The following is a 26,334-nucleotide window of genomic DNA, read 5'->3' on the forward strand; positions in this document are numbered from 1 at the left end:
TGGCTGTTACTTTGAACATCTGCGGGGAAAGTACCAGCCAATGGACTTATAGAAACCATTGATATGCTGTTATCTCTAGCAAGCGAAACTCATTTACTCGATACCATTCACTAGTCTGTAATCGAAGCGATATATGTGCAAGTATTATGTTTAAATACGCTCACCTCTGTCCTCGATGTGATCACAAGCCCTAGCAATTTCAAATTCATTTTATCCTTCTATCCAAGATGAAATCAAGTCAAATATCTCAAGATGAAGAAAAATCAATCAAAATCTCTTCCTATCAGCGACAGGAAACTCTCCCGGAGAATTCCTCAATCAGAAATTATGCAATCACAAGAGTGACATCCCTAAAGCCACCCATGGCAAAGGTGGCCAATCCTTTTAAACTGCTAGCCATGTTAAACAAACAACAATGGGCCTTTTTTCTAGTCTCATTTCTCGCATGGTCCTGGGATTCCTTCGATTTCTTCACCGTATCCCTCACAGTCGACGACCTAGCCGAGACATTCCAAAAGTCTACCACAGACATAACCTGGGGCATCACACTAGTCTTGATGCTTCGATCCGCCGGTGCAGCACTATTCGGTCTTGCAGCAGACCGCTACGGAAGAAAATGGTAATCATCCAGAAACCCACTGACCTATCCATTATTCGAAGTTAAACTTGATATAGGCCATTTATCGCCGCCCTTTTCCTATTCATAATCCTCGAGCTCGCAACAGGATTCTGCAAAACCTACAAACAATTCCTCGCCATTCGCGCACTACTAGGAATAGCAATGGGCGGTCTGTATGGCAACGCAGCCGTAACTGCACTAGAAGACTGTCCCACCGAAGCCCGCGGTTTAGTCGCAGGGCTAATGCAACAAGGCTACGCATTCGGGTACCTCCTCGCAACGGCCTTTGCACGCGCACTGGTAGACACAACCACGCACGGCTGGAGACCCTATTTCTGGTTTTCGGCTTGTCCACCCGTTTTCATCATCATATTCCGCCTATGCCTACCCGAGACGAAGGCTTTTCAGACTCAACAGACTCGCAACGGTGAACAGGAGCATCCGGCACGTATGTTCCTTTCCGAAGGACGCGTTGCATTGCGAAGCCATTGGCTGGTATTCGTGTACCTTGTGCTTTTGTCTAGCGGGCTCAATTTCATGTCGCATGGAACTCAGGATCTATACCCGACCATGCTAGAGAACGAGCGTGGGTTTTCGGCAACTGCTGTGACTGTTACGCAGGTTGTTGCTAATCTGGGTGCGATGGCTGGTGGGTCAACGACGGGTTATTTTTCGCAGATCTTTGGGAGGAGATTCAGTATGCTTGTCGTTTGTGTTGTTGGGGGTACGGTGTTGTATCCGTATACGTATGTAAAGACTGAAGCTGTGACGGCTGTTGCGTTTTTTGTGCAGTTTTGTGTGCAAGGGGCTTGGAGTGTTATGCCTAGCTACATGATGGATTTGGCACCGGCTTCGTTTCAGACGTTTGTTGTTGGATCTGCATATCAGTTTGGTAGTCTTGCTTCGTCTGCTTCGTCGACTATTGAAGCGACACTTGGCGAGCACTATCCGCTTGCACCGCTTGTGAAGGCTGATGGGACGGTTGTTGATCGTTATGACTACGGTAAGGTAATTTGTATTTTCATGGGGGCTATATACGCTTATACTGTTTTGTTAATTATTGTTGGGCCTGAGAAGAGAGGACAGAATACGGATGCGGAGTTTGATGCTGATATGGATGAGATGATCCATGCAAATGGAAGGCATTAGTGTTAGTATCTGGAAAGCACTAAATATGATTATACCTCTAGCCCTCGATATACAAAAATTCGAATTCTATAGTCAGTGAGGTAGGTATTTATTTCTGTAATTTTTTCCATATCCTTTCTTCCACGGTCGCGCAAAGGTCTTAGTGAATGTATTAGCTAAATTCACAAGATCATCGTGGGTCCCTGGCATGAGATTTTTCGCCTGCCTTATCTATCTTAAAATACCAATAAAATACCCAGCCCTGACATGCGCAAGATCAGTAGAGTAGACAAAGATTATGGTTTACTGAAAGCAAGAATATATATTTCGTTAGATCCACCCCGCGTACCGGACACTAAACCCGCGTATGTACGGGGTACTCGATACCAGAGTATATCCCAGTATGGGCCCGGGAGTACAGTGGAACATACACAAAAGTACCGGAGAATTGAATTGTGGTAAGATAACCAAAGTCTGCTTAACCATGGATAGAAACTATATGAAATATACCAAAACAAAATATACTTTCTGATTTGTGTTGGTAAAAAATTATGATGTCCCTTGAGCTTTGTAATACCTGACCTTCTGTACGCATGTTCTGTGGAGACTGTAAGATCTTCAAATCTAACCGTAGTCCGGGGTAAAGACGGATTACAGAGTACACATTTGAGCGTCGGATACCAAACGATCCGTTCATACTATACGCGTTCATTTCCAGGTAAAATAAATAACAAATCGATCGTCATTCTAAAAGTATGCAACAAAATCACAGCCAAGCTAAATTACTGAAATCAAGGAATCAAAAACGCGCAGCGCGGATATTGCATCCAGCTAGAGTAGGAAAAAATCAGTCCAGAGATAAAAGTGCTGAAATAAGACAATTCCAAAATGGCAGAGATGGGAGCCTTATAACAATAAATATCACGATATCCGAGACCCTAGATAGCCCGTATCACAGTCACAATCTCAAAAAATCGTAGAAAGAGATACATCAGAATGAAAATTGGGGAGTCGACATAACACGGTCAAGTGAACCACGCTTGGTTCAGTATATGGATCGCGATAACCGTCAGCAGCCCAGGATACAAATTCACCCGCACAAAAGCACTGATCATAAAGCGCTATGAAAGCTTTGACTGAACAAAACACCATTTTCCCGACACAAAAAAAAGAGAAAAGAGACACGCTCAAGAACGACAAAACATCGACATCGAGATATCGTGTTGGTTTAGTTGACACGGAATGCATCGAAGATAACTGTATGACGTGTTAGTAATTAGTCATACCAATTACATTGTTTCTATACATACCTTCTTGACCGCGGCGGCAACCGCTACCAATCCACATGAGGGTATTAAGGAAGGTGAACCGTTCGTCACCTGTCTCCATGGACAGGTTGATACGGTATTTGTAGCTGCCGGGGTTTATACCATCAGCTTGGCCCTGGTCATTGACCTTCTCGAGAATGTCCTTGGCACCGGTGAGCCAGCCCTCGGCCTTCACCATGATGAAAGCGGGAGGGTCTTCGGCAGTCTGAAGCAAGTAGTTCGCACGAAGGTGGGTTGTCTGGTCCTTCGTCACGATCTGAGTGTCTTGGCCACCGGGCTATTTTAAAAGTTAAAATTGAACAGTATAATGTATTAGCTGAAAAAGCTTACCAGAACAATACCCTTGCCCCATCGACCAGCCCACTGACCACCGATAAATGAGACCCACTCGCGGTGGCCCCATATGCTTTGGCCGACAGGAACCTTGGGGTTCATCTTGATGCTCATGCGGAAATCCAGCTCGAGGGTCGGTGCAGGAATCTGGAGGGATCGCGCAACATCACCCTCGGGGAATGTGTGCAGGAGGTTGTTGGCAGGAATCGAATCCTTCATAACACTGAGATAGGTGGGGCATTCCAGCAGATGCTGACGCTGGCGACTGGTGTTCTTCGCGCGCACTTGCTGACAATAAATACATTGCACAGATAGACACTAGCCTTGTTAGCACGAACGTTCTTTCAAATGTGTACTTCCGACAAAGTATTGTAGGAAAGCAATCGAAAGCATACCTTATCCTCTTCTTTGGCGCGGAACTCAACAAACGCAGCGTGCACATCATCAAGCGGCGGCGCAGGCAGACTGGAAGTGCTCGGCTTGGACTTGGGTTTTGGGGTCGAACGAGGTGGAGGTAGCGAGGAAGGCGCGGAGCCTGGAGGTGCGCCGACCGCTGGTGGGCCCGGTGTGGCCATCGGCGGTCGGTTCTGCAAGGTGGACAACGGGGTGCCGAGCGGGGTGGCATGAGGATTGACGCCGTTGGTGATCATGGAGCCATTGGGTGTAGGGATGGTAGGGCCAGTTGGGCCCGGTGCAGCAGTAGTTGGACCATTCGGAGTGCCTGGGTATCCATTGGTAGGACCGATACCATTGGGGGCCTGGGCGGGCTGGGCAGGTTGGGGCGCGTTGGGATGACCGCGCAGACCGGGACACTCGAGGAGATGTTGCTTCTGTCGCGAAGTGTTCTTTGCGCGAATCTGCTGACAGTAGATACACTGAACGGAAAGACACTAGGAGTAGAAACACCCAAAAACCGGGTTTCGTATGTTAGCCTGGTGTTTGTGGTGGGTTTGAAATATTACGAAATACGCAGTCACGCACCTTGTCATCTTCCTTGGCGCGGAACTCGACAAACGCCGCGTGCACCTCCTGGTCGACGGTACGACCCATGATGCGAGCACCAGAGAGGACGATAACTGTATAAACGACGAATACGCGTAATAACGCGAGGGGGATGGGGGACGGGGGTGGTTTCGATGCGGGTGGGGGGGTTGGTTTTGTGTAGGGGAGAGAGGGAGAAAGAAGAAATGGAAAGACCAAGACAGAATACGAGTGGCGCGGGAAATAACGCGCCTGCGTAATTATGAGTCCGGTTCGGAGTATTTCAGACTCGTATAATATTCTTTGATTCCTTTTGTGCTCCATGTATGAGAGATTTAATATATTACTATTTATTCAATTGGTCAAGTTATTTATTCTTTCCATGGTAACCTTGGTTTCCAATCAAAATGTCCTTAATTTTTAGTGTGATGTTAGAAATGGCCGAAACGCCGGTTATTTGACGATTACGCGCCAACACACCATCCATGGGCTCGTCTAAAAGACTGACCAGTGTATCTAGATAGCAATTCCATTCGGCGGACCTAGTTTGTCAGTAAACTTAGTCAATCGCTTATAGTTTTCAGTGAGTAGATTAAATATCAATTTTGGCTGGATTGCTGACCTCGTACCGCGACTATCACATAAGGAGTTTCCTCCTCACCGAAATAATGTTATATTGATATACTATGTAGTTACTATGAATTAACATTACCAATATTGCTAGGGTCTAAGCGATATATAAACTATCTGAATTGTGACCTTCATCGCAAAGGATTATGACTTCCCAGGAAATTCCCAATCCTGTGGAAACATGCTATACTGCACATCATCTCTGCCCCGGTAGATATCATCATAATGAGCAATCAAAGTCTCTGGATCCTCAGCTTGCCGATAATACTTAGCGCCCAATGCTTTGAACACGGGATCATTCCACATCGTCGCCATCCAGGCCAGAGCATCTGGGCTTGCAGTGTCCAGAGGTAAGCCATAAGAACGGAACCGCCAAAGAACGGGCCAGAAAAACGCATCAGCGATAGAGAAGGTTCCGAACAGGAATCCTTGATCTTTCTCACCTAGAGCCGCAAGACGCTCCTTGGTCCCTTTGCGGGCAATATCCCACAGCGACAGCACACGCTGGATCTCTTTCGCTGCGTCATCGGGGATTGGGACATTGCCTGTGTACCGTGCAATGAAGTTCGTGGAAAATGCGTTCCGGATCGCTGAGAATCCAGAGTGCATTTGTGCAGTTACAGAACGAGCCAGAGCTCGAAGCTGACGATCACGGGGCCAGAGAGGCAATTCGGGGTTGGATTCGGCCAGAAATTCGCAGATAGCGAGCGAATCACAGATTGCGATGTTCAGGGACCGGCATTTCAGTAATGGAACCAGGCCTGTTGGAGAGACGGTCTTCGTCTATTTAGATGTTAGGGCTCGTGGGTATACACGTAATGGATGAGTTGAGCCATTTACATCGCAAAGGTTCACGAATTGGCAGGTGTGCGGAATTTGGAAGTATTCCAAAACAGCCTCCACCCGAGCCGTCCAGCCTGGAATCTTTCAGCTAATGCTGGCAAAAATGCATAAGGGACTTACTGGAATAGCGGGTGTGAAGGCCAATAAGATGAATATCGGGGGTTTGGGCTGCCATTGTATATGCGAAGATATCAATTGATGCTTGCAGGCGGGAAGAGAGAAAGAAACGATGAGAGAAATGATAACTTTATGAGTCATCTGTACTTGGGTGCTACTTAATTATCTCATGGCTGTTGCGACGGTTATCCATGGATATTGGCGCCAAGCGGGCTGCCCAAGGCATCTCCGACCGGACACGCTCGGTTAGAGAAAATATCCTAAGCGCACAGAGGGGCAAATGAAAATCGGGAGGGAGTGTAGAAACGCGGTCGGAGACCGGATGATCTGTCAAAAATTGAATCTAATAACCTCTCTGTTAACACTGTAAATAATCAGTTCATTTTTTATAGATCTAGGTATGTGAGTATTATTACTGAGTACTGTTCCAGAGACTCCGACCCCGTTCCCGTAAGGTATCCTGTATCCCGTACGCGATACTGTCAATGGTCCCGATCCCTTACAGGTTCCTGGTAAATTTTACAGAACCAACGCGAGTAAACATCTAGATCTATAACTGAAAGATCTTTAGAAATATTGCAATTGCTCATTCACCATTTGCCATTGGATCTGCTCTATTGACCTGAATATTCCTATCGCCTCCCACCACCCACAAAGATAAAAATTAATAAAATCCCGAATTTCGAACAATCGGAGTAACGAATTGCAAAGGACAAAAAAGGCGCACGTCATAAAAGTCATAAAACATAAAATGCATAAATGATACCAAAATCAAGATCAAGAAAAAATGAAAGGAACACCTCCCGCAAGCAAACCGAAGCAATATCAAGATCCATGAAATCACATGTCCATGCCGATGTCGCTCTCCCTTATCACTGCATCATTTCCGAATTAGGTAACCCGCATATTAGTAGATCTCAAACCTACTAACCAGTTCACACCCCTTCCACACGCATGAAAATCTCTCCATACTCATATTTTGTGCCCCAGTACTCAATACCAGCATCATGAGATGGCTCCTGCGAAATGGATAATATCCCATGAGTGGCAAGTGTAAGCACATTCATCAGTCCCTGCGTAGCCACCGTCCGCGAAGTCTTCCCAGGCGGAAGAAGATCCGAAAACGCCAGTTCGCTCTTCCCATCCTGACCATCCATTGTATCCTGGATGAAATCAAAGAAATTCATACTCTCCTGATCTAGCTGTGATGCGACGCGCTGGGAAGCCGATGCCTGCCGCGATAGCGTCGTGATATCTTTCTTGTCGGCTGCAAGCTCGGCTGCCAGGTATCGGGAAATTTCCAGGTCTTCATCGAGCCCGTCGAGGCCGTCTCCACCCTGTAGGGACAGACTACCGAGTTGTTCGGGGTATCCTCGTCCTGCGAGCGGACTGGCACTGGTAAAGCGGCCTCGTCGTCCGACTCCTCGTAGACCAGTCGAGTCACCGGGTCCAATTTTCGCGGAGAGTTCGCTCAGATTTCCCAAGCGGCCGATTCGGGAACTTTGAGCAGAGTTCAGGTTCCATGGCATTTGGGAGGAGTGCTCTTCCATTAGACTGGGTGGTGCGTGACGACCGATTTCTATATCTACGGAGTTCATGCTTTTCTCGTGGCTGCGGCGTTGCTGGTCCGTGTCTGTGTCTGTGTTGCTCTCTTCCTCGGGCTTGCAAGGCTCATTTTGGATCTTGTGGTGCGAGGTATCGCCGTATAATGCGTTCTCGAGTTTTTCACCAGAGAAGCATTTCAGTGGGTGGTCTTCACGCTGTGCACCTAGTCCCATGCCCACAGATCCGATGCCTTGACCGAAGACCCAGAATGCAGCGTTCTTCTTCGCAGTAGTCTGTACTCTGTTCTGTTGTTTCTGCTTCGATGCATTGGCCATGTTAGTGGTATACTCGTTGTTCCATCGTGCAAGGTCTGTATTGCGAAGAGTTGTGTTGGTGTCAGTATTGATAGGCCTGATCACCCGGGTGTACTTGCGGCGTGCTCTTTTTTCCCCGACAAATTGGTTTTCGTCTTGTTTAGCTGATCTTTCCTCATTTAAATCATTCTTCACAGGGAGCATAGTCTCATGATCCTTGACGCGGGTATCGATCTCCAAGGCCCCATCAACTTGGGCTAAGGCCGCATCCTCAGTGAGATCCATGATATCTTCGGTCTGACCACTAATGAAGCCCTCGCTCCCCACTCGTGCCATGCTATGCTTCCGTCTCTTCCTTGGTGAAAGATGAGAGGCATCAAACTCGATGATATTGCCGTTCTCATCGAACTCAAAATCCGGCTGAAGCAAAACACCATCTTCACCCCCTAAGCGCTCTCTGTCCATCTCCTCAGAAAGTCCATGCTTCTGGAAAGATCCCATTCCCCCGTCATTGAAGCCGATCATTGTTTCCTGCTGAATTAAATCATCGGATTCCAGCTCCAGATGAACACTGAGACGAGATGCGCTCGACTGACTACCGGCGGGTGACTTTGACCAGAGACTAGACCACTGGCTCGAGCTTTCATCATTCATGAGATCTAGGATATTGAAATCAATGTTGAGACCTGGAAGGTTGGTCTCTGGAAGGAAAGTTGGATCGTATGGTAAAAGGAGGTTACTAGGTCTGCAACGAAACTTTTTAGCAGGTCCTCAATTTCGGCTTTCTTCAAATAATGCGGTATTGGTCAACTTACTTTGTCTTGCCAGCAAAAGGGTCCAGTCCCCCACCAGGTAAGATCTCCAGTGTCGAAACCATTTTGTCATGCATAGACTGCGCGTCGAGAAGGGCATATCCGCACTGCTCCTGGTACACCCTTGAAACGCCAAACCTGTATCGAAATTTGGTGTCAGTTGTATCGAATGAGTATATGATTTCAAGAGACGTATTGGAAGAAATACAGTAAGTTCCCTTGGAGTCGCAGCGCCATCGGCGCCTCGGGGTCAACAATCACATTGCATGCCCCAGGTACATCAACCTCGAGAATGGCTTTGCGATTGAATCTTCTAGTGATGGAGCGTGATCCAAGTGTTGCGACGAGCCTATGCTTGTTAGATTGATTGAATAACACAAAAGTTTTGTCAACGCGACTTACCAGATTGTCGCGACGCCATGCTCAGGTGAAGTTAGAACTGTTTTAGGAAACCAATTTTAGTTGGTTCTGGCTCATTGGCCCCGTAAAGAAACGTGATGGAGTAGCTCACTCTCATGACTGTAGAACATGATGGCGGCTTGGTTGATCGAGATGAAGATTTCTCTGTCGGAATAGAGACTTGATGAACAGGATCTAATCAATCTTGATACTCTTGACCATTATCCTGATTCGAGGCTTCAGATAATGAGTCAAGTCTCTCGAATAAAGCACTCGTGTGAGGATATTCGTGCTTTCAGAAGTGAGAATGGTTCGGGTTGGGGTTATCAATGTAGGGCAAGGTTGTAAATCAGAAAGAGATCATTAAGGTTCTTTATCACAAGAAATTAATAAAGCCAAGAGTTCCTGGGGAAGACAGGTCGATGCTAGTATGAAATTGTAAGAAGGGAAGTTGATGAGTAGAGGGCGAAATGGTGAACAGTTCCTGTCAGTTCGTATAAATAGACCAGTAGTATCACTCAGTATTCTGTTGCCATCAATTCAGCGAATTATTGTAGTCACTTTTCCTTGCAACTCCTCTCTAGTCATTGAATTCTCAAAAACGAAGAGCATTACGAAGAGCATCAGTGAAAACTTTGGTCGTTGATCTGATATATTGCAAAGGAAATTTACTTTTCAGTGCTAAAATAGGGGCTCTAAAGCTGGAGCACCATCTAGTACCAAAGAACCATGGAACAAGAGCACAATATATAACCGAATATAGGAGACAAAAGGAAAGAAAAAATCAAGAGTCCATGGAATCTAAACAAGGCAAAATGACAAGATTGAGACAAGACACCAACAGCCACAGATAGCGGCTCTTTCAGCGCAGAACGATGTAAACAGACACAAACGGGCAGCACCGGATAGATCAGGCTGGTGATCAATACCAAAGAACATGGAACCAGTTTCAACCCCATCGTGGCCTATAGATGCACTCGGGGTAGACAACGGGTGAACTGGCAAGAGCACAACACCACACAACACCACATACACACCACACAACGCTCAACCTATAAATTTGTTTCGTACAAGTTGCTTTAGTCAAGCATTTACTCCAGGGGAATACCCTCGTACTCGGAGTAACCCAGAGCCAGGTTCATGTTCTCTGTGAATACGTATTAGTGGTAGGTTCGTAGGAAGTTAAGGGGCAATAAAACTTACGGAGACACTGGGTGGCGGCACCCTTCAGCAGGTTGTCGATAGTGGCACAGACAACAACACGCTTGCCGCTGGAGTGGACAGCAAAGCCACCAATGTCAACCCCATGGCGACCGGCAATGTCCTTCACAAGGGGAGCCTCGCCAACAATCTTGACGAGCTTCTCGCCAGCGTAACGGTCCTGGTAGATATTGCGAATGTCACGGGAAGTCATCTCCTTGTTCAAGGGGATGCTGATAGAGTGGCTGATACCCTGGAACCAAACAGCGACGTGGGGGATGAACGCAACGCTGGTGCCCAGCTGAGAGCTGATCTCACGCTCGTGAATGTGGTCAGTCAAGCTATAAGGGATGAGGTTGTTGGTAAGGAAGTTGACATCGTTCTTGGGGCTGGGCTTGGTGCCAGCACCGGAGTAACCAGAGACACCGAAGGTGGTGGGCTGGCCACCAAGGAAGGGAACGAGGGGAGCGATTCCGAGCTGAGCAGCAGTGGCGTAGCATCCGGGGTTGGCAATGCGGGTGGCACGGGCAATCTTGGAGCGGTCAACCAGCTCAGGCAGACCGTAGGTCCAGGAGGAGTCGAAGCGGTAGTCGGCACTCAAGTCAACGATGACGTTGCCCTTGGAAGCACCCTCATCGACGGCGTCAACGAAAGGCTTGCAGACACCATTAGGCAGAGCCATGACCCAGCAGTCGACGTCGCCGTTGGCGGACATCTTGCGAACATCCTCGGGGCTAAGGTTCTCGTAGATAATCTCCCGCTTGGTGTAACCCTTGAGCTTCTGGCCGGCCAACTCACGCGACGAAACGTGGCGTAGGTCCATGTTGGGGTGGGCGTTAAGCAGGTTGATCAAAGCCTGACCGGTGTAACCACGGGCGCCAATGAGAGCAACCTTGGCGGGGGAAGAGTTGGAGGCGTTCTTCTCGCCGAGGGGAGGGTTAGGGTTGGTGGTGGAGTAGGTGCGAATACCCTTGACAGCAACGGCGGGGCGCACGGCACGGTTGGCACGCAGAACGTTAGAGCTGGTGGAGAATGCACGCTTCTGCTCAGTAGAGGCAGCGCTGGCGCCAAAGCCCTTGGGCAGGGAAGCGGCTTGATGAGCACGGTGAAGGCGCGACTCGAGGTTGATGTCACCGAACATCTGGCGGCCGTTCTTGGTGAACTCCTGGACCAGCTGCTTGACCTCCTCGCCCTCCTCAACGCCAGACCAGAACAGAACTTCGCCGTCGCGGCTCAGGCTGCCATCGGCCTTGTCGAAGAACCAGGTCAGGTTCTCATCGTCCTCCTTGACAGTCCAGGCCAGCTTGGGGAAGTCCTTCATGACGCTGGAAAGGACGTTGTCAGCAACGTTAGTCAACCAACCAGACTTGGTGATGGTGAAAGTAGCCATCTGGGCAATGACAGAGCCGTTCTGGGGGGGCAGAACAACAGCCAGAGCCTCCATGGGGTCATCGTAATAGATCTTGAACTGGTGCTCCTTGAGGCCCTCGACGTAACGATCAACAACCGCGCGAGCATCAAGGCCTTCACGGTCACGGATCAGAACATCCTTGAGCGCCTGCAGGTCCTCGAACTCAGAGAGGTCGGTCTTGACATGGATCTTGTTACCGCGGCGGATCAGGGTACCAGCACCGGAGTCGGTGAACAGCTCCTTCTGGAGATCAGCAGGGTGGATGATAGCCACGCTAGAGGAGCGGGGTAGATCGCTCAGGAGCTCCTTCATCTCCTTGATCTTCAGGCGAGTACCGTGGCGCACCCACCACTGAGTCATCAGGTGGTCGTACTCCTCATCCAGGTTAATGGCGGAGATCTTCTCGCCAGTGTCACCGTTGAAAAGACCACCCTTCTCAGCAAGGTAGACGATCTTCAATGGCTGCAGAGCGCGGGCCAGCTCGCCGGCCGCGACGTCTGCGTTAACGTTGAGAACCTGTCCATCGGGAGTCTCGGCCATGGAGGTCAGAATAGGCAAGCAGCCCGCAGCGATAGCGGACTCAATGGGCTTCTTATCAACACCATTGATCTTACCGACCAAGTTGTACTTGGGCTTGTCCAAGTAGTCGGCGGAGAAAACGCCCGCGGTCAAAGGACGAGCGCGCACACCCATGCGCTCCAGCTCCTCGACCAGTTTCATGTTCTCCTCCAGGAAAAGCTTACGAGCCAGAGCCAGAGTCTTACCATCGGTAACACGGATTCCATCCTCGAACTGGGGCTCAACGCCCGCCGCCTCCAGCATACGGTTCAGTTGCGGGCCAGCGCCGTGGACGACGATCGGGTAAAGGCCGACATGGTTGAGGAAAGCAAGAGCGGAAGACAAGGTCTGCAGGTGCTCAGTAATAATAGCGCCACCAACCTTGATAACGGCGAACTGCTGGGAGGAGACCGAGGTGAAGTGGGAGAGGTACTGCTGAACCTCACGCTTGGAGCCAATGTTGCTCAACAGCTGCACGACAGTGTTGCGGGTAGAGCTCAGGTGAGGGTCAGTAGCACGAGAGTAGGCACGGCCCTGGCGCAGAGGAGTCGACACCGGGGAACGGGCAGCCACACTGCGAAGGGGGGAGACGGTGTGTGGTGCGGAGAAGGATCGGAGGGGCTTGGTGGAAGCTCTCCGCACAGCGGAGCGAAGAGACAGCATCTTGCTCACCAACATGCGGCAGCTGCAATTGAGAAACTTGCTGGTAAGCAGGGAGTTGTCCCCCTTTTTAGATAGAAAGCGAAAGTGGGTGGTGGTAGAGGTGAAGTCGGGGAAGTGTGACTAACTTGCAGATTTTACAGATACCAAGGTAATCGGCCGGGCCTCGGAGCCACATCCAATGATGGAGAGAAGGCGGTGGAGCCACATTTAATTTTCTAGCGAGCGCGATTTACCGTTGGCCGATAAGATGACTTAGCTCCTCGCATATATGGTTATTTTTACGTTTGGATTTTACTCTTATTTTTGGTCTTTCCCCTCTTCAAGCGCCATATTTCCTTGCGAATCAAATGATTATTATCTCCAAGAAAAAAAGGCAAACAAGTTACAGCCTTAGTTAAAGCCCCTCTGTGTGCGTAAAAAATAAAAGTACGCGAACCATGCACTTGACACGCCAAGGCTCTTTGGGGTCAAAATTCTTCACCAAAGATCGTCGTCAAATCTGATCCGTGTCTCCAAGCCTCCAAGCGAAGTCTAGCTTCCATAGTAGAAGAGGGAACCCACTATGGGCCTCCGAGATCCCTTGAAACGTCATCCGAATTGGATCTAGTCCCAGTTATCTGATCCTCTCCATTAATCTTACTCGTCGTATCCCGCCACGCAACTATCCACTTCCTCCACATCTTGCCTTACTTGGCCTGGATTCGCTTCGTCCCGCCGGTTCAGAATATCAGAACACGAGGCCCTGCCAATACTGTTCTGCTTCGGAGCCTTACCGCGGCCCAACTGTGGCTTAGGCTAAGAGCTTTCCCTTGAGACCTCCACGAGGGCGGGTCCATCAATTGAAATGGTGCAAAAACCGGGAAGAACGAGCCGGACATACAGACATAAATGGAGACATCAGACCAGACGGAGACGGCGGAGACTCCGGATTTTCTTAGAAGAGAAACAACTCCCGACACGAGACACGAAAAAAATTCCAAGTGACATAATAATGGTAACATAATCAAACACAGCATCAGAGGCAATATCATTTACATCTTTACCCCTGTATAGAGTTTTTGATCATGAAAAACTCTGCCTTGCACCAAGGGGGGGCACCCAATCGCGAGGAATTGGGAGCTCAGTTCATTTCATCGCTGAAACAGGAAGAAAATGAAGTCAAGAAGCATATTGGTCATTCAGAAACACGCCCAAAACAAAACAGAAGGAGGTATTAGCAGCTGGGGAAGAAAACGACAGAGCTCCATGGCCTCAACGACAATAAAGCCCAGTCAAAAACAAGATCCCATATTCCCAGGAAGAAAAGAAAAAAGCACAACGTCCGCGCATGGCACATTCATAGTGTCCCACCTCTTTAATGCTTTGTTGCGACGACAGCTACCGATCGATGTTAGCGTCCCACTCGTTCCGACATCCGATGCCTTGCCCCGGAGGAGGTCGGATGTAGCCATTGCACCAAACACAAGACTTACAAGGCACAATGATGACCACCAGTAGGATAATCACACAGATAACCAGGCATACACGCATCTTCATATCCTTCCACCACATTTGCTTGCGCACGCGATTGGCACCCCGGCGGAATCCCTGAGCTGATACGGCCAGGTTGTCGGTCTTGTCCTGCAGGGAGTCGAGGCGCTCACCACGCTGGGAGACCTTTGTGATGTTCTCACGCATAACACCGACAGTGTCGTCAATTTGCTGGAGGAAAAGTACATGTTAGTCTCGTGCTTTACTAACAAACCCTCTGAGTCTCTTGGGCGGGATCAACAGAGAAGCGCATATCATCGACCACATCAAAATACATGCGACGTCATATATGATTGTAATTTAGGAGGCTCAGTTTATGAGGCAAAGAAGTAGACTAACCGCTTGCAGCGCAGCGGTGCGCTGGTTTCCATTCTGCTGCTGGGAGGCACCGGCAGTAGGCGCACCGGTTTGGTTTGCAGGGATATAAGGGTCGTAAGGCTGCTCGTTGGACATCGTGATGATCGGGACTATTATAAAACAGGTTAGATATCGTCTGGTACGGAAGTTGGTGGCAACCAGACTAGTCAGGGACCCTTTGTTTGGACGGGGGTAACGCACCAGGTTCGTTACCAAAGGGACAGAAATGGAGGTAGAAGACGTGTGTGGTGTGAGAGTGATCGCACGCGAGTACAGATCAAGGGGTTTGAAGGGCGTGAGGAAGGGATTTGGATGGACTGGAGACTGCTAGACTGTGAAGCTGACAAGTTGGAGTTGCCGCTGATGGCGGGTTCTTTGGTCACGTGATTGTGGCGCTGTCTCAAAGCGATCAGAAGCAGGCAAATTCTTTTTTTGGTTTACTTTGAGAATTCAATCCCAGGAAACTATTGAAAGCATTTCAATAGAACAGAATCATAGGCGTATGAATGGTGGTATTGGGGGGGGATCTACGGTCATCACAAAGCTGGGGAAATGAGCTGCAATTTACTACAAACATGCCTCGGAACAACCCTCCATCGCATATTGCCAAATCTTCTTGTTCACAAGACTGCCTAAATTATTATTTTAGACTCCAGCTCTCCATAATCTTTAACAAGACATAACTTCGTGTAATTCTCGTAGTCTTTGTGGGGTGGAATTAATAATATATGGCTGCCTACTATTAGTTTCCCCCAAAGTATACACGTTGCTCGAGGAACGGGTTGCGGATGGATGCTAAACTTAGTAACATGCCCCGGGTTCCACGGATAACAATTGCCGCTTAATATCCCTGCAACAAGCGCAAGCAACGGCAAGATTGGCTTCGGGTTTATGCATAAATAATATCTCATGAGCCTCACGTCATTTTGCAGGGGCAAAATCTTGAAATATGCACCCCTCGATGGGTCGATCTGCCGATCCCCCGAGTGTTAGAATACTACCTTATGTGATTCGCCGATGGGAAGAGTGGCAGAGGAAAGTACTACACGGTTGAAAAGTGGCATTGAGAAAGAAAAAAAAGACTTCGTCTGAAGTAACTTACTCAAGTCTCAAGCTAAAATGTAACTAGACCCGAGCTGTTTTCTGGCGACTGATCTTCAGAGCACACTCAGCCTCAGGCACACAATATTCTTGGGCCCCTGTTTTATCAATATCTCGAAAAAAAAAAAAATTTCTTTTTATCTGAGTAGTTGGCGGGCAATCGCGCATGATGAAATTCATGTGAGCTTACGTGGCTATTTGAATATGTGGGGTCTTGCTAAAGATGATTTCATCAAGTTATATTCCAATACCCCTTCGCTTCCTCTGTTATACCACGTGACTGTATATGTATATCGTTTGCTGTAATTTGAAGGGCTTCCCCTAGGTTCCACTGCACTATGTATTCATGAAAGTCTAAGAAAGATTTTCTTCTGCAGAATTGGATGCGCGCACGGCTATCTGTATACGTGATGGGGGTTGCAGATGGGATAGGTACTAGCTTTGTAAGGACGAGTGTGTAGCAGAAGTATGGTGCTGACTCATGTGGATTGAAGATTCCAAGGATGATTTTGCTAGAAGTTTGGATATGTTGTTTTGGTTTGCACACCTTACAAGCTTCAGGCCCCAGATTTCACTTGGACTCCAAGCCAAGCATAGACAGTCCCTCCAGTCTAGAATGGCGACTTCTCATATAGGGCACCAGTCGCCTACTGGGTGTGCGGCAAAGGCTGGCCACCCATATATCGTGGGAATCCTTGGTAGCCGAGCCACAGCTCACCGGATCCCTGCGGGCCACCAACAATCTCCTTCTTGCGACTCTTGAGCTCACCAACGTCCCAAGCAGCGAAGACGATTTTGTTCTTAAGAAACTCTGCTTCGGGGGAAACAATCCAAACAAGGAAATCGGCGGGGAGAGAGACTTTGAAAGAAAATGAAGAGAATGAATCGTCAGTGACTTGAAAACGAAGATTTTGGCCAAAAAAACAACAAGATCGATTTATACTCACTGTCATCAAACGCAAATGGCAATTTTATTGACTCTGACAGCTTGGCAGACATAGCCGTGTCCAAAAATCCGGGGTGTACATTATGAAGACGCACTTGCGGATTTTCGGCGGCAAAGGACTCTAAGACCTTGACTGCAGCCATCTTACTGCTCACATATGCACCCATGCCGGCGAACGGGGGGAAGATGATGCCAGCGGTGGTCAAATTGATAAAGGTGACTGGCTTATCTTCGTTGGGACTGATTGTCTTATTTGCCAGTATAACAGCCTGTGCCGTCACCAGAGTACCGATCACGGTAGTCTTGTAGCCGTTCAGAAAAGTAGTCGGATCAGCCTCCAGGAGTGGACCAACGGGAGCCAAGACGCCAGCACAGTGAATGAGAATGTCAATGCCGCCAAACTCGGCAGCAACCCTGTTCATGACCATTCGTACGCTCAAAACATCGCACAGCTCAGCCTCTTGGGTCTGGACCCTTATCGCTGCGTGACTGGCGTGAACAATCGCGACGGTTTCCGCCAGGGCGTCCGCGCGTCGACCGAGAAGGATGAGGGCTCGGGGACCTGACGCGGCAAAAGATAAAGCTGTGGCTCGGCCAATGCCGCCAGATGCGCCAGTTATGAATACAACTTTATTCGCAGTAGAGAGGCTGGGCTGGCCTGGATCAATGCCAGCATATGTGGCGGAGTGAATGACCTTGGTATACGAGGGCCATGGCGGTGCCATTGTCTCTATAGGCTTAGTTGCTGTGCGTGTAGTATGGGATAGCAATAGTGAATAGTCAAAGAGATCACTTTCTCAAAATGGATTAGAGATTCGCGGGTAGCAGTCAATATGGCCGGCCACAACGTGGCAGAGGAGGGTTTATATAGGCAGACCTGGGGGCTTACGACTGAGGGAAGCGGCACCGGGGGCCGTCCCAATACCCATTAGCGTATTTTGCATTGATTCTCTAGCCTGGTCACTAAACAGCAATTTCATTCCTAGTGTCATGGCACTCGTGTGTACTTCGTAGGCAAGGGGATCCTCAAGGCTACAAAGTGGAACCGATACAGCGGAAGGATCTCGCCCCACTTCCTGCACTAGTCTTTTCTGGGTAATTCGCACAAGGTACGGACTCCGAACGTGCAAATCGGCAAGTTCGCAGTTGTGCATCAATACCACATGGCACCAATAGGAACAAAGAAGAGGTTGAACAAATCGCTGGTCCTAATTCGAGGAAAAATTGGATGTTTAGAGAAGTGATTATATCGAGAACATACCCAGATCCTTCCTTGATTCCAATTCGGTATATGGCCGTGCTAAGCTATTATGTGTTTTTACAGTAGAGCTGATTTGTGAAAGCAAATCAAGCAAAAAGCAGCGGGGGTACTGGTCGACCAAGGCCATCCCTAGCATGCAAACAATCCTTGAAGTATAAGCGGGTGCCGCCATTTAGTACTAATGTAGAGTTCTCGACAAGCAGAGTTGCCAAAAAAAGAAACTGCTCACGTCCAGATTTGAACTGAAGACCTCGGCATTACTAGTGCCGCGCTCTACCAACTGAGCTACGCGAGCTGTTATTGGTCCAAATAGATGATGCACCCTCTATATGCCAACGTGCGATGGCTTATATTACATCTTATTTCATGATGCTCCACTGATTACATATGTTAGTCAAGTGACCCAGGTGCCATCCTATCCCTTTTCTTTTAGCAGCTTAGACTTCTTCCTACTGTACGAGCTGAATAGCAAGGACCAACACGAGGCCCAAATATACGTAAGTATTGTGGAGAGAGAGCGACAAGGGAGTGAAAAGAGATACCCCAAGGTAAAGCCTAAATAGTGCAGGCGTCATACCTTCTCCACAATCATAACCAATATCTTATTGGGCAACAAAGGTAACATTATGAGAAGATTCAGCACACTCTCTGATCTCTAGTGCGGACGAGGCAAGAGTTGCAAAAATACATGCTTGAGATAAATATACTTTCTGCCTTCAACTCATCGATCCCTTCCATTGTAATCCATTTGGATATTCAAATGTCGAATTAGATGTATGACCGATCAGCTTTCTCAGCGAGAGTATGGCCTTTGCATGTTCATTTACCCAAGAGCGGTAAACATGACAGAAAAGGGCAACTCACGTTCGCGCAGCCCGGCTTCTGTTGCAAACAGCACCATGCAACAAATTCAGTTTGTTATCGCTATTGCGCCAGTCTCAAGACCTGTCTTCCGAAAGTATTCAAAGAAAGACCAATACTCCTAATCCGTCTACATTTTGTCTCACCCGGAATTGTCCCCTATGGAAGATATTCCCGATATTGTTCGCAAGGTTGGTCGATAGCAAAGCTTCAAGTTATACTACCACATGTGTATAGTCACCGTACTGCAAGACCTGATGACGATGTCGGCGATAGTCCTCTAGGTATTGTAGTAGTCACAAGATCAGGGGGGAAATAACTACTAATTTTAGAGCTTGTATTGTCGATTGCTATTGCTAGGTATCCGAGCTTAAGTCAAACCTAGTGAATTGAGAAGTGGTAAGGGTAGCAAAGTTTAACGTCATCAGTAAACAAGCCGCGCAACTGCCCATTTTTCCTACATTCGAATGCATATATTTCAGCTAATATCTTCCCAAATACATAGTTGTTTTATGCCCTATGTCATTGTATTTACCACATTAAGGTAATGCCTGCATCTTTGTGTGTCACGTAGATTACGTAGATTCTTCTTCTAACGCTCTTCTTACCTGATTTTATGCTCCTCCGTGGTCGTACTCGCTTTACAGAACTAGCAAATCTAACTTGATTGCTAAGCAAATGAACACTGCCGGTGGTTAGCTATTCTTTGTACATAGAGACAGATCTGTGATATATTGTATACTAATCGTCGATCTTAGCAACCACGCGAATGGAATTGATATCAGCTATTCAGGTGTAACGAAGTTCACGGAAGTCGATCTTTGATTCTGTGAGCATCATCAATATAAAGCCAGTGGTTAAGTTCTCTTGACTTTGACAAGTCCAGGAAAATCTTTTTCCACATATTGTAGATTGCGGACGGCCGCGGACACAAAACGGATCAGCGGAAAGTTTAACGACCGAAGCCGAAGCGCATGCTCCACTCGTAGTGGAGTGAAGCACCTGTGCCGATTCCAAGGTTGTCATTTTTGCGACTGCCAATACGTTTAGTGAGGCAATTTCTGGGCGTGTTGTGGCGTGATGCGGCGCTCGGCTATCCAATGCCCATTGGACCTTCCCTAAAGTGAGAGACCGTCCCATCGGGGTTAAGCATTTGTTAGTGCCGTTTCCGATAAATTCGTTAGATATGGATCCATTTATCCTTTTATCCTTTTATCCTTCTATCAATTCACATCCGGTAGTGTTCGTCGCGCTTCCTTCTTCATTTCGTTACTTCATTACTAAGAGTCGCTGACAAATCCCAAGCACCTGTTGATCGACTACATAAAGATCACATAGCCGAGCTTATAATGGCTCATCCAAGTACAGCCAAACCAAGCAAGCCGTCACCCCAAAACATACAAAATGGCATCACGCAAATATGTCAACAAACTAAGCGGGCAAAACGTCCTCATTCTCGGAGGAACCTCCGGAATCGGTTTCTGCGTGGCAGAGGCGGCGCTTGAAAATGGCGCCAATGTCGTCATCTCTAGCTCAAGTTCCGCCAAACTCGAGCGAGCGACTCAAAGACTTCGGGAAGCATACACTGATCTCATGTCCACACAACGTGTCTCTGGATATGTTTGTGACCTAGCCAACACGAATGACTTGGAAGAGAACATACGCCGTGTCCTCGATGAAGCGACCGCGACTGAGGGAGGAAAGCTCAAATTGAACCACGTCGTTTTCACTGCCGGGGATGCACTTTCAATTATCCCCTTGGAAAATACCTCTATTGAAGCTATTCAAGCATCCGGTGTTGTGCGGTTTGTCGCGCCACAGATCCTGGCCAAATTGCTCCCAAAATATATGGAACCCTCCCCTGTCAACTCGTTTACTTTGACCGGAGGGTCTGTTGCACACCGCCCTACTTCCGGGTGGTCTGTCGTGTCCGGCTACGCATCGGGAGCTGAAGGACTTGCGCGTGGACTGGCACTGGAATTGAAGCCTTTGCGAGTCAACATGGTGATGCCAGGTCTGGTACATACCGAGCTGTTCTCTGGGTTCCCAGATGAGGCCGTTCAAGCGCTTTTGAAACACTCACGGGAGAAGAACTTGACCGGGACTGTTGGCCGCCCGGAGGATCTTGCAGAGAGCTACATTTATCTCATGAAGGATCAGTATATCACTGGCTCTATTGTGGCATCGAATGGGGGTGGATTGCTGGTGTAACATGTCATAGAGAATGGAAGCAAATATAACATGCAATTGAAGGAAGTTAGCAAGATGCTGATATGGTTTAAACTATTTGCCACCCTTCAGCAACCAAATCATCTAGGTGTGCAGTTAAACAATTGGTTTCATCAAATAAATGGAAGAAGCCGCCAACCCCACCTGTATCGCAATTCACAATAGGTGCGCCACAGATACCCTCAGAAATAGCGCTGTTGATACCCCCGAATATCGAACTGACAGTATAAGACCGCCAATTTCTGAATTCGATCGGTGGATGTCCAGGGGGGCGCGTCGGCTTCATATCCATAATCCCATAGGCCATCACGGTGACTAGGCCTGAGCTCATTCCATCGAGCTCGCTCCATGTACCCTGCTCGATCTGATTACCTTCCAATAAAACTCGAGGAGGTTCGGCTTGAAAATATGAACTGTTCTTGTAACTTTTGGTTGCCGCTGGTGTAAGACTGACAAGGGAGATGTCAAGTTCAGGCCTTGTGTCGAAAACTTCACCGATTTTATTTGCGGTCGCACGAGGATGGTAGACCTCATTTGAAAGTAAAAAACCATGATTTACAACTGTAAGGGCATACTCACCGTGGGAATTGACGATCCTCACACCCGAAGTTGTCGCAACATTCGCAAATTCGTTTGCGGATCCTGGATCGCCAAACCCACACTCTAATCGACAGCCTGGTGTGAGGAACGAATCTCTGAGATAATTTGCGTCGTCTTGGGGCAGAGGCCGACTCGCATCCATGTGCTGTTGAGGATCTACGACTCGCACTCGGCTCTTATCTTTCATCGCCATATAAAATGGCTCTGGTTCGTGGTGGTATAGGGTCGTCCGACCTGCGACAACACCCGGAAGTGACATTGGCTCGTAGTTGCGGCCATCCCCATGTGTTAATTCCACGATTGTCCAGTTGGGGAGATAAAGGATTGCTTGCACATCTGCGAGTGGTGCCAGGGCGACTAACATGGCAATCCTTTGTTCCTTTGTTGGGAATTGCATTTTGGGCCAGCGTAAAGCAGCAGGATATGGGTCCAGGACCCGAGGGTTTGGATAAGGGGCGCGTGGAAGGGTTTCAAAGTGGGATTCGCCAGGCCCAACAAAGTACACCGGCATGCAACCGACAGTAAGGGGTATAGGCTGCGGTGGGTTAGTAGTCTCAATCCACATGAACCAGCCAGATGCCCCTCGTCTTCCATCTCCAAGTTCGTTTCGGATCCAGGCCGATTCTTCCTGCGTCGGGAGTCGAAATTTTCGATTCTGTGTGTCCCAGAGTGTAAACGGCGCTCTATCGTTCATGTGGCGCGCCCCCCAACCGCCAGGATTCTGCCAGCGTCTTGGCTCCGGGTGAGAGTGTGTTGTTGGCGCTAGGGGATTCACAATTGGTCGTGAACGTAGAGGATTGGGCAATGCTCTGGTGTAGATATCAACGTATGGCGAACTCGTTTGCAGCCGCTGTACCTGTGGCGATAAGCGGACTGAAGTTGCCATGGTTTTCGAAGTCCAGCAAAACAGGGCACACAGATCAAGAAGGCAAAAGAGTGAAAAGATGATAGAGTATGATGGAGTCGATTCCAGGATGATGCTGATGAGTAATACCAACAGCGATCAATGGGAAATGAACTGGGCTCGGACAAAGGTCAAAACTTGGTAGATCGAAGAGCAGGGTGAGTTTCAGAATCGAATGGCGGAGGAAAGTATGGTAAGTTAGGGAAGGCGGCGCCGTCGATTCTTTTGGAACGGTGGGATAGGCCAAATCGAAAATAAACTTAAACATTTGTCCTGAATTTTTCACGGACCAGTTCCATCTAGATATTAAGATAACGTGAGCATTGATCACGTTACAAGGAACTAAGTAAACACCATGTCTTATACCGCGATAGGATGACATTCGTGCAGCATTCACGCTAGTATAGTTCAAGTACAGAAGCAGTACAGTATGAGCAACAAAATCGAATCATTTAGTCCATAAGTAGTATGAGATAAGCACTTAGTGATATTAGTGCACCATGAAGTTACTAATTACAGACTTTACAAGCCCGCACTACCAAAGCTCCTTTCATGTTTTCGCTCCTGCTATATAAGAAATTGATAGAGTCAGAATCCGAGTAGTCCGACTTTATTACTAATAGGTACTCTGGCTCTTTTAACCTAACTGAGAATAGCGTGGCTCATGGTTTGCTAATTACAGATGTGAAGAATAACTAGCCGAGGCCAGACCAAAGAGTAGTGACTAACAACGCACCTACATGGAAAAGGTCAGCACGGGACGGAAAGGCCACGTCGGCGCTTCAGGCACGTGTAGGATAGTGCGGTGCAAAATAGTGGTGCTCAGGGCATTCAGGTAAATGGCCTAAATGGGGTAAAGAGTAAGGCAGTAAGAGAGCTTTCGTAATGAAGCAAAAAGAAACACAAAAACATACAACAGTTAGGATTCGCATGTGGTCACCCACCATACTACTAACTAACCGGCGTGTGGCTTAAGTACGGCTGAGCGGACGGGAAGCCCTGTTCTCCACACCCTATGGTCGTATGTACTAGTATTTGCAGTGAACAAAATGATATAGTATATTTCAAAGACTGAAGCACTGGGTCTCCGCCCGTGCTGACGCGCCCTTGGTGAGTTTAAGCCCGGGCGCCCGCATGAACGCGGCGACAGCCTAGACAGGAATGTCCCGGTAGATAATATTTTTGTCTATATAGGCGCATACAGATATGAGATATCATCATGTGTTAGCTTATCCGAAATTCAACGCATCTTTGCGGCTTGCTTGGAATTGCCTTCAATTTTAACAAAGACTCTTGGTCAGTTTCCCGCTGCTTTGTAGGCTCTACGTTTTACATTTTGATCATCGAAGAGCATATTCAGTGTAGATACGTTCAGCAATTGCTAAACTTGATATTCATTCATGTCGTGCGTGTATTCATATAACGCTTCATGACCAAAGAAAAATGGGAATCTCATAATAAACAAAAAAAAATGATCAAGCAATGTTTATCCAATATAATATATACCAACGGACAACCTTATTGGGGAAGTACTCATTGATGAGCTCCATGTAGTAAGGCTTCAGAGGTATATCTAGAATTAAATCACAGTCGATATTACCACAAGTACTAGAGGAGTGGAGACATACTTGATGTAATTCTAGTCAAGGAGTTGTTTGTTCTTTATCTCGTGTTCATAGTCATGAATAGACTAACTAAACCCGGGATGAGTAGGCAAATAAATTTAGAACGTTGAGAATTCCTTAATTTTATCCGTGACCTAAAAGCTGCGTCATATTTCCTTTCAAAACAATTCTTTCATCCAATGGGGTGATGGCGCAATGGTAACGCGTCTGATTCCAGCTTGGGAAATCCAGAAGATTGGGAGTTCGATTCTCTCTCGCCTCATTTCTTTTTGTTTTTATCTAATTTTTTTTACAACGAATTTGGGGAAATAGAAAATATCACTTTTCGAATTCTTGATAATCGAGTCAACTAATCTGTTAGGTAGGTCTAATTTTCCTTTATATTTCCCGAAGACTGTTCGTAGAATTAATTCATGTGCCAAAAATGCACGGCCGCCAACCTCGGACCAGGCGCTGTAGAACACTTGAGCAACAAACACCCTGCTATCTAATTAACTCGGCACTATATGTTAATCAACTCTTCGTCTGCGACCCTCACTTTGCTAGAATTGCACTTTTGCATGCTGCTTCAACCCAAACTTTATCTACCTAGTCTTAATCCGATTCGAGAAAAAAAAAAAAGTTGCATCCTCGAATCAAATATATATCTTTGTAGTTTGTCCTTAGAATATATGTGCGCTGCATGGGAGCCAATTTCTGGGTCACCAAATAGCAAGATAGAGCCCCATGCTAAAAACCACCAACACTTGATATAATATTGAACAGTGATCGGCATTAGAAGGAGCGGTAGCTGAGCATCCCCGGGTGCCACTTCCTTGCAATCAAGCCTTGATGGGGGTTTTTGAAAATCTTGGAAGCTCCGAGGTCCCGAGCAGGTCAAATACATACAAAACTACCACCTCCAAGGTTCCCGAAATCTTTCAAATTGGGGCATTAAGAGGCCTGGGAGTAGGTAATTGTATCATCCTGAAGAGGCATTTCTAAAGAGGAGTCGATTCCCACTAATAAATTACAATATACAGAGGCTATCGCTGAGAGCCTTGAAGATACTCTCGTCAAATAATGCCAACAGACTTATCGTACACACCATAACGATCATACAGGTCGACCCAAAGCGCCTATACCGTAGCAATGACGGTACTTGTTCCCAAAGAAAATGATGCGAAAGATTAAAGCGTCAAAATCGCAACTCAGCCACAAAAGAGTGCATGAACTAGCACAAAGAGCAGTCTGCTCTAGTGGTATGCATTGGGATATGTCACCACTATTTCTTCTCCTCACCCAGCATCTCCTTGCGCATCTCCTCCCGTTGTATCCGGTCCTCCTCCTTCGACTTGGCCCGTTGAGCCTCGATGATCGCACGCTTTTGATCGAGCTCTTCCTGTGCAGCGTACCAAACTAAAAAGTAAGGAAAGTATTAGTACCGAATTATCACATGAATGCCCAATTCGGGGACGAGGCACAATCGTCAAAAGAAGAAAATAGAAAATAAAAAGACTCACTGGACTTGTCAGACTTGGACCACTCCTTCAGCTTGGTAACATAATCGTCAAACTCCTGTGCCCGACGCTCTCCCTGTTCGGCACTGCGCTTCTGGAGTTCCGGGTTATACCGTTTTCTGAGCTCCTCGTCGGTGGGTCGGATGTATTCGACAAAGGCAGGGCCACCAACGGAGATGGCAATACCGCTGTAACGGAATAGTGTCAGCAGACTCGGTTCTCCATATCCGTCCCATTTTTACTCAGAATTCACATGCTGTTCAGCTGTTCAGCACTCACCCTAGGATAACCTTCACCCACAATCCAGCGCGAGACATGATGTGGCGTGTTTTCTCCGACGCGGAGAACGGGGACTGGTTGTGAGGTCTCGGATAACTCGGGGCGGACGGTATAGGCGCGTGAGCAGAATCTGCCGTGACCGTTCGGAAGCAGCAGATAGGGTGGTGGGAGTTGGAATTCAAGGGTGAGACACCGCGTGCACGAAGAACATCATCTGCATCATCGCGGCTCTCACTTGCGGGATACCGATGTGGCTCAGTT

General features: G+C 47.8%; 10 protein-coding genes across 10 annotated transcripts; 2 read left to right on the top strand and 8 right to left on the bottom strand.

Moving 5' to 3' along the window:
* Positions 1-227: 227 nt before the first annotated feature.
* N7484_001164 (uncharacterized protein) lies at positions 228-1,768 on the top strand (the record flags this gene model as incomplete). Its single annotated transcript, XM_057111584.1, has 2 exons — positions 228-619; positions 676-1,768. 2 exons carry the CDS (start codon positions 228-230, stop codon positions 1,766-1,768), a joined length of 1,485 nt encoding a protein of 494 aa, XP_056976321.1.
* A 1,207-nt stretch (positions 1,769-2,975) lies between these two features.
* N7484_001165 (DUF3237 domain-containing protein) lies at positions 2,976-4,458 on the bottom strand (the record flags this gene model as incomplete). Its single annotated transcript, XM_057111585.1, has 5 exons — positions 2,976-3,004; positions 3,058-3,352; positions 3,406-3,726; positions 3,804-4,298; positions 4,390-4,458. 5 exons carry the CDS (start codon positions 4,456-4,458, stop codon positions 2,976-2,978), a joined length of 1,209 nt encoding a protein of 402 aa, XP_056976322.1.
* A 705-nt stretch (positions 4,459-5,163) lies between these two features.
* Positions 5,164-6,037, bottom strand: N7484_001166 (glutathione S-transferase; the record flags this gene model as incomplete). The annotated part of the gene is made up of 3 exons (XM_057111586.1): positions 5,164-5,802; positions 5,860-5,936; positions 5,983-6,037. The coding sequence occupies 3 exons, from the start codon at positions 6,035-6,037 to the stop codon at positions 5,164-5,166; spliced, it is 771 nt and encodes a 256-aa protein (XP_056976323.1).
* Positions 6,038-6,914: 877 nt separating this feature from the next.
* On the bottom strand, positions 6,915-9,180 carry N7484_001167 (Rad21/Rec8 N terminal domain protein; the record flags this gene model as incomplete). The annotated part of the gene is made up of 5 exons (XM_057111587.1): positions 6,915-8,583; positions 8,654-8,788; positions 8,859-8,999; positions 9,053-9,089; positions 9,162-9,180. 5 exons carry the CDS (start codon positions 9,178-9,180, stop codon positions 6,915-6,917), a joined length of 2,001 nt encoding a protein of 666 aa, XP_056976324.1.
* Positions 9,181-10,140: 960 nt separating this feature from the next.
* Positions 10,141-12,896, bottom strand: argEF (bifunctional acetylglutamate kinase/N-acetyl-gamma-glutamyl-phosphate reductase; the record flags this gene model as incomplete). Its single annotated transcript, XM_057111588.1, has 2 exons — positions 10,141-10,196; positions 10,253-12,896. 2 exons carry the CDS (start codon positions 12,894-12,896, stop codon positions 10,141-10,143), a joined length of 2,700 nt encoding a protein of 899 aa, XP_056976325.1.
* Positions 12,897-14,235: 1,339 nt separating this feature from the next.
* On the bottom strand, positions 14,236-14,864 carry N7484_001169 (SNAP receptor SNC2; the record flags this gene model as incomplete). The annotated part of the gene is made up of 3 exons (XM_057111589.1): positions 14,236-14,258; positions 14,354-14,582; positions 14,751-14,864. The coding sequence occupies 3 exons, from the start codon at positions 14,862-14,864 to the stop codon at positions 14,236-14,238; spliced, it is 366 nt and encodes a 121-aa protein (XP_056976326.1).
* Positions 14,865-16,516: 1,652 nt separating this feature from the next.
* On the bottom strand, positions 16,517-17,540 carry N7484_001170 (SDR family NAD(P)-dependent oxidoreductase; the record flags this gene model as incomplete). Its single annotated transcript, XM_057111590.1, has 2 exons — positions 16,517-16,764; positions 16,817-17,540. 2 exons carry the CDS (start codon positions 17,538-17,540, stop codon positions 16,517-16,519), a joined length of 972 nt encoding a protein of 323 aa, XP_056976327.1.
* Positions 17,541-20,341: 2,801 nt separating this feature from the next.
* On the top strand, positions 20,342-21,148 carry N7484_001171 (short chain dehydrogenase; the record flags this gene model as incomplete). Its single annotated transcript, XM_057111591.1, has 1 exon — positions 20,342-21,148. The coding sequence occupies one exon, from the start codon at positions 20,342-20,344 to the stop codon at positions 21,146-21,148; it is 807 nt and encodes a 268-aa protein (XP_056976328.1).
* Positions 21,149-21,215: 67 nt separating this feature from the next.
* Positions 21,216-22,652, bottom strand: N7484_001172 (uncharacterized protein; the record flags this gene model as incomplete). The annotated part of the gene is made up of 1 exon (XM_057111592.1): positions 21,216-22,652. One exon carries the CDS (start codon positions 22,650-22,652, stop codon positions 21,216-21,218), a length of 1,437 nt encoding a protein of 478 aa, XP_056976329.1.
* A 2,907-nt stretch (positions 22,653-25,559) lies between these two features.
* On the bottom strand, positions 25,560-26,111 carry N7484_001173 (uncharacterized protein; the record flags this gene model as incomplete). Its single annotated transcript, XM_057111593.1, has 3 exons — positions 25,560-25,693; positions 25,798-25,982; positions 26,074-26,111. 3 exons carry the CDS (start codon positions 26,109-26,111, stop codon positions 25,560-25,562), a joined length of 357 nt encoding a protein of 118 aa, XP_056976330.1.
* Between the last annotated feature and the right edge of the window lie 223 nt (positions 26,112-26,334).

This window comes from Penicillium longicatenatum (assembly GCF_028827895.1).
Source record: "Penicillium longicatenatum strain IBT 33135 chromosome Unknown contig_1_segment0_segment0, whole genome shotgun sequence".
Lineage (NCBI taxonomy): Eukaryota > Fungi > Ascomycota > Eurotiomycetes > Eurotiales > Aspergillaceae > Penicillium > Penicillium longicatenatum.